General features: G+C 37.4%; 1 protein-coding gene across 1 annotated transcript in view; it reads left to right on the top strand.

Annotated features, from left to right (window-relative positions):
* Nucleotides 1-7,429, top strand: part of LOC109467616 (hemicentin-1-like) — a 47,224-nt gene that overhangs the window by 32,308 nt on the left and 7,487 nt on the right. Inside the window, exons 17-21 of the mRNA XM_019765632.1 lie at nt 2,927-3,058; nt 3,355-3,483; nt 5,604-5,754; nt 6,156-6,220; nt 6,526-6,648. Of these exons, the coding sequence (XP_019621191.1) occupies nt 2,927-3,058; nt 3,355-3,483; nt 5,604-5,754; nt 6,156-6,220; nt 6,526-6,648 (600 nt within the window). The remainder of the gene's footprint in view (nt 1-2,926; nt 3,059-3,354; nt 3,484-5,603; nt 5,755-6,155; nt 6,221-6,525; nt 6,649-7,429) is intronic.

The following is a 7,429-nucleotide window of genomic DNA, read 5'->3' as shown; positions in this document are numbered from 1 at the left end:
ATGATGTAATGTGCATGATTAAAGGAAATTCTATTAATCTGTCTTTGTTCTTTCTTAGGACTATTCAAGCTAGTGATACATGTAATTGAAAATGAACATCGGCAGATGTTAATTATATAAATGAGAATGTTACAAGACAAGGCTTGTTTGACCCAGAACTGTGTAATTTAGATTGATTTCAGTGCACTCCTTATACGGGCAGAGCTGTGTGGTCTCCAAATGTGACAGGTTGCTGGACTAGTTTTAAGTTTTTGTGTTTCTTTTTTTGTGTGTATTTTGTAATTTTTCATTTTGCCTGATGTTAGAACAGTGAAGTTTATAAATAACGTTACAGCTGTTGAATAAAGCTTACAGTGACGGTTAGACTTAGAGCTTGATTACCGTTAAGTGGATTTTAGTGAAAGAAGAAGTGTAATTAATAAGTACATGTAGTAGTGCACATGCAGTAGAAACTGATGAAAGGAGGGAACATCAATAAATGTATAGATGTTTAATGTGTACACTTGATGTGTACCAATATTAACACAAAAACTTTGTAGTTATTTTTAGGCACGTGCTTCTATGCATAACGCCGCAACAAAGATTTTTCAAACTAGTACAAAATTAGCTATAGGGGTAGGTCGGAATTAGGGCACCCCCCCCTGTTATAGAAGCACTTTTCATAATAAAAACATTTACTTGGGAAAGGCATGTGTTCTCAGTTTTCTAGTGAAGCATGCTTTGTAACATCTACCTTTCGCTTTTTTGGACAGACCTGAATGAGTGTGAGAAGGTGCCATCTATTTGTCAACATGAGTGTATCAATACTGTGGGCAGCTTCAGATGTTCCTGTCATCAAGGGTACAGATTACTTGGGAAGAACACTTGTGTTGGTAAGTCCCAAATACATAAATATTTCCTCATATTTTCTCAAAATCCCCATCTAGCTGCAAACCAGAAATCTTTTAGATGTTAAAAACTACATTTCCGTGGACACCGTGGGGAAAATTTTTGTTTGATCAGTATATTAGAAAAGTAACCTCGGTGGGTATTTATTCATGACTTTGGAATAAAAAAAATTGTTTATTTTTCTTCAAGACTGTTACTGGAGCTTTTTTTTTTATTTACACAATGCAGACTGTATATGTATAACGTTAGAGTTTTAATGCAAGTTTTACAGACTTTGGTATTCATGCACACAAGAGTGGATCTCCATTGACATTGCAAGCTTGGTTGCAAGTCATGAGTTAAAAGGGGACTCAATAGCAGTACATTTGTACATTGTAGTCTTATTAGGTTTGGTCCAGATCTTGGGGAGCAGACTAAGGTAACAAGGCTGGACTCCAACCTACAACAGTGGAGGCCAATGTTATGTTCTAAAAGACCACATATTTTTATTAATTCAAACTGAATTTGTAAAATTTCATAACAGATTATCAAGGAAATGAACCATTTACATTGCACAAATGTATACCGGTAATCCAGTAAGTGCCAACCATAATTTATGGGTCCCAATGGGATCATTTTTTGCATAAAACAAGAGAAAGTGTCAATTGTATTGCACAACAAGCATCATGAGAATTAAGGTGTTTTAAAAGGCGGAAAATTAATTAACAATCTATCAGATATTACTTTATTTTCAGGATAACCTCTAGGTTTTGTAACAATGCAGGCCCTGCCTTTCCTGGTGGAACTATTTTGTAATCTTAAGTGTGGGATGATTGCTGAAGTTCAAAGTCACTATTTGACTTTGTATTAAAGGCATATTTTGGAAAACACTGGAAGAACAGTTTTCTCATTTATTATGTAAATCAGTTCCTACTTTAAATAACTTGCATCTTATGTTGTACATGTATGTCATTGTCAAAGCTACCTGCATGCCCAAAGTAATTAAAATCTGTCCTTCCTTTTTTAGTTATTGTCTTTGCAAGATTTTTACAAAAATGCCCCCGCAGTTCCAAAAGTCCATTGCACATGTAACTGCTAGAAGGCTGAAACTTGCATTACTTTGTCTTGGTGTTAAAATCTACATGTATTTGCCACCCAAATATCCAGACCACAGCATGTCCAGAGCAAGGCTTTCATAGAAATTATTCACTAATTATGAATTCAAAATGGTGTCCTATTTTGCATATTTTTCATTTCATTGTTAACATCATGTAAATTGTTTACATCATGTAAACTATGAAATACAAATTATGGAAAATAGGACATTATGTATGCATAAAATACCCCCAAAATCATTCATTGTTCCTTTCTTTAATCAGTTATCCTCTTTTAACAAAAATACCCCTGAAGTTCCAGAACAAGCTGCTAGTGGCCCCAAACATCTTGTAGAGAAGAAGTCTATTGCCCAAAAATCGTGACCATACATGTACATGTAGCTTGTCCAGATAACAAGATTTCAAAACCAGAAGTTCCACTACAGTAAAAAAAAGTACCAGAGGCTCAAAATCTAATAATTTTCTGCTTTCATCACACCCTCCCAACACACCAACTATGAAACCAATCCTAGGGGCATGAATTAGTAAGCTTTTTCAGCATATAAGCCATTACCCTGGGAAAATTGTTTTTCCCAGCAGGTCTGTTGAAAAAACTACTTAATATTTTTCGTATCTAAAATTTACATATAACTACAGTTTCTACCCAAATTGTGGAGTCAACAGATTATACCTAAAATTCTATCGGAAGCCAGCTGGAAACCTCTGTTCAATATATGTAGTGAGTTGAATATACTGAGATTTCTTGGCATACTTTTATTTCTTGGCTTGTAGCCCTTCAGTCTGAGGGTGTCTGCCGGATAAAGAATCATGAAATAATCTCTGGTCTGTATGAAAGTACTATTATGTCAAACATTGTAATTACAGGATTTTATCCTTAATTATGCAAATACAAATGTAGGTCCTGAACGTGTAGGCTTAACCTGATGTACATCTATGTCCTGCAGATATTGATGAATGTAATGGTCCCACCGAGGTTTGCAGCCCTGAAGATCGTTGTATCAACACCCTGGGCAGTTTCACTTGTCGACCTGTCTGCAATAAAGGCTTCCAGCTAGTTGCAAATGGATCCTGCATTGGTAGGTTTAAGTCTCTCAAGGTACATCTTTTTTTATTCACCATAATTGGTTGTGCAGTTAACATTAAACATTTATTTGATAAACATGACACATTTTTTACGAATTCACATTTTTGCTCTCTCAATCCATCATTTGAGCCGCTCTGAGATCCAACATTATTTATATTGGCTTGGCATGTCAAATAAATGTGTTGCGACATGAGATAGCAACAAATAATTGCAACATAAGATTCTAGTATACTAGTACATGTGAGAGTCTTTTACCCTATGTACAAATGTAACATTTTGCCACTACAGACATAGATGAATGCTCAGCTGGTGTCACAGAGTGCAGATTTAACCAAATTTGCCGAAACACCCAAGGTGGCTACAAATGTGTGTGTCCAAGAGGATTTCACTCCCGTGCAGTAGGCTTCCCCTGCACAGGTACCCCTTCCCCTGAATTTTAGGGTTGCAGAATGGCTGGAAAAGACTGGTATGTGGGAAGTAGGTCTTGATGAGAACTCGAATGACCCTCTGGTGGCTTGATATGGTACTGATCTGAACATGGTAGGGTCATAAATTTTGCATGCTAGATGGCTTTTGTGCTTGGCAAGGAGTGAAATGAGTTTGGGCCCCTAGCAGCTTGTTCTGTAACTGCAGAGGAATTTCTTGAAAATTATTTTGAATTTTAGATAGTAGGTAGCTCTTGTCCTCGGGAAGAAGTCACGTTAGTTTGGGCCCCCTAGCAGCTTGTTCTTTAACTGCAGGATGATTTGTTTGAAAAATCTCCCAGAGAGGATAACTAAACAACCGTTTGCGGTTATGATTTTTGGTATGTAGGTAGCTTAAGTGATACTTGACACAATTACGCAAATCAGGATCTAATTTTCATAATTAATGTGGAAATTCTATAAATCTGCTGTATTCCTTATTAGGGCTATCATTAAACACTTGTGACATATGTAGTTGAGAGCGACAAGATCATTGGCAGATATTGATTATGTAAATGATGACCTAATTTGCATAATTAATGGTATATCGGTATAATTTTATGTTGGTAACCACTGGGAATTCAATACTTGCCATAAGGTTCCGGGTCGGAGTTTAAATCTGACCAGATAGAGTCTAAGTAAGTGCGCAGTAAATCGCTGGATCTGCGAGGTTGTCACGCTAGGTTTGGCTCCCCATAGCTCGGCGATCGTTTTAGATTTTCAACTAGGTTTTGAATTGATCCAAAAACCTTGGGATTGTTGTGTCTTTTGGCGTGGTGAAGTTGGATGGCCAGCGAAGCATTTTTGGTATTAGTCCGCGAGCAAGGGTGATGCGATTTGTCGCCTGATGACCCAAATAGCTGCGTTCTATTTGGAATTTCAAACCATTCGCGTCACCGGATTTTGCAAAAAACTGCAAAAAATCGCAACAACCTATTTTTTTTTCCGTATTTCAGAAACAGGAATTAGTAAGCTATTTTAGCATATAAGCCGTTAGCCTGGGAAAATTCGTTTTTTTTCAAGCAGGTCTGTTGAAAAAACTATATTTTTCGTATCCAAAATTGGCGTTTAACTACATTTTCTACCCAAATTATAGAGTCAACGGACAATAACCAAAATTCTATCGGAAGCCAGCTGGAAACCTCCGTTGACTGATATAATGAGATTTCCCGGCATACTTTTCTTGGCGGAGTTACACTTGTATAGCCCTTCGATCTGAGGGTGTCCGCCGGATCCAAAATCGTGAAAAAAACTCTGGTCCAAGACCATAATTGGAAGTTCAGTGAAGGTGAACATCACTAAACATAATATTCAAATCAGGACCTCATTTGCATAATTTGTGAGGATATGCTAGAATAGCCTTATTTCTTAAGGTGTCATTGTGTGGAGAATATTTTTTTAATTTTTTTATTTTTATTGAAATTGCAACAATGCAATACATGCGGAACAGAGGCAGCTCTTGCTGGTGTTGTGTTCCGCACATAGAAACGAATACTGGACAGACAATACTCATTTTCACTTGAGTCTAGTCAGGAAAGTCGTTTAAAGTGCCTTTCCCAAGGGCACAAGATCGGTGGCATGTCAGGACTCGAACCCGGGACCTCTTGATTCCGAGTCGCGCACGCTGCCGTTGCGCCACACGACTCCACATGAAGAATATGATCAACTGATATAATATATGCAAATGACCCCTATTAATTTAGTCAGTTTGAACGGCTAACATGATTCGGCAAAGGTACGTAAGAGGCCATGCTTGCATACAACCAACAATATCATACGTTGTTCGTGCCAAATATGTCATGGAGGTATGAGATCACCAAATTCTAGTTTATTCTGAATATATAGAATCTGTAATACTACATGTACATTTATAAAGTCTCAAACAACTGACCTATCTATTTATAGCAGGAATATTATGATAATACATGTAATACAAAAATGTATTCAGGGATCCCGTGGATTTTTTGTAGCCACTTTTCTTTTCTACGTCGTCTTGCAAGTACAGACCACAGGACACACGAAGCTAAAGAGACCAACATATTGTGACATATCATCATCATCTTGTTTTCTTAGATGTGGATGAATGTCAACGCCAACCACGCCCCTGTGCATACAAATGCCGCAATCTGCCAGGATCCTACAAATGTCTGTGTCCATCTGGTCAGGAGTTGTTGGCTGACCGACGATCTTGTGCTGGCCTCTGGCACCCAGATAACACAGACAAGTAAACTTATGAACTTCTTATATGTATTGCGGTACTTTTTTTTCTCTGATGTTTCCCTACTCTTTCTCTGTTGTAGGTTTGGAAAGAGAATTGACTTTGAATCACTTTGAAAAATTTTTAGTCTTCTGTTTAACATTATAGAGTTCATTGCTTGTTTTCTTGGTAATAAAACAAGATAATTGTGACCATTGCTGCATGAATACAATAATATTCAACAACTGAATTATAATTCATAATCCGTACCCATTCTAATTTTCTAGTTGAAAATAAAGGGCATTAACAGTTTTATTGTTAACATCCACATAAGGAAGCAGATCAGCTTCCTCAGCTCAACAGCAGTCTCACCCTCAGCATTATATGTCAGTTTGTAATCTTATATTTTATATTTATTTATTTATTAGTAATGTGATAACTACAACGTCAGGCTGTGATGCAGGCTATCAGGAAGTAGATGGAATATGTTTAGGTAAGACAACAGTATCCGTCTTCAATTATCCCATCCAGTGCCAACTTTCATGTATGTGGTTGTACAGCATATTATGTAGGTAGACATTAATATATGCATATACATGTACATGTAAAATACAGTTTAAAACACAGTTTAATGCTATCAACCTTTTCTATTCCAAGAAGAAGCTTACATATTGTGCCTAGTATACATGTAGATAACCTGTTGATGTTTTACCCCTCTCTTCTTTCTCCACAAGACAAGATGAATGTAATAATGTTTTTCTCCCACATCTACAAAATCCTTTGTTCTGTATGTTCTAGATGTGGATGAATGTGCAGGTCCTAAGTCCAAATGTCAGCATGAATGTCACAACACAGTGGGCAGTTACCAGTGTCGCTGCCCCACAGGCTATCGTGTCTTGCCATCTGGAGGAACATGTCAAGGTCAGTCCTGCCATGCAGCATACAAAATAACAACCGTCTTCTCTGTAATTAACATCCGTGTCCATAATATCACCAGGGTCCATAATATCGCCACCTTGAGAAAAAGTGTGCTTAAAGATATTTCTACTGCAACATACTTTTGGTATGCACTCCTGCACACCTCAAATGTACATACCTATAGGTATGTTGCAGTAAATTAAACACACTATTTCTCAAGGTGGCGATATTATGGACCCTGGTGATATCATGGACACAGATGTTACATAAAATCACATCTTACAGAATAGTCACTCTGTATTTGCATAAGGCCACATCATTGTATAAGGCCACACCATTTTAGTGATGCATACCTAAACCCAATTTTAGGTTCAGGTCCGGATTCAAGTCCAGAGGTTTGGTTCAGGTCCGGACCTAAACCCATGGCATATACAAAATTGCATGTTGGCAACCTTGCAATGTTGTCTCGGTGAAACTTTGGCCACATAACAAGGAGGCCGGTACTTGACGATGCCCGATGGCAATGTTTTCTTCGTTTTGCAACAAAGAGTTTACAATCTACGGAAGGTTTTAGGTGGTTTGGAAAGAAAAGGGGTATGTGAAATGGTCTTTTATGGTAATAAGTCCGGATCCAAGTCCAGTGAACCGGTATGCATCACTACATCATTTGGATCTGTTGATTCTTGGATTTTTTGTCAACAAAAAAATATGAAACTAGAGTTCTACAACCCATGCCTTTATCAAATAATGGTAGCCTTTGTGATTTAGAAATGTTTCATTGTCT

The sequence above is a fragment of the Branchiostoma belcheri genome, unplaced genomic scaffold (genome assembly GCF_001625305.1).
Source record: "Branchiostoma belcheri isolate BF01 breed outbred unplaced genomic scaffold, Haploidv18h27 scaffold184, whole genome shotgun sequence".
In the NCBI taxonomy this organism is placed as follows: domain Eukaryota; kingdom Metazoa; phylum Chordata; class Leptocardii; order Amphioxiformes; family Branchiostomatidae; genus Branchiostoma; species Branchiostoma belcheri.
Note: the sequence above shows the minus strand (reverse complement) of the source record. Positions and strands in the feature narration are given on the sequence as shown.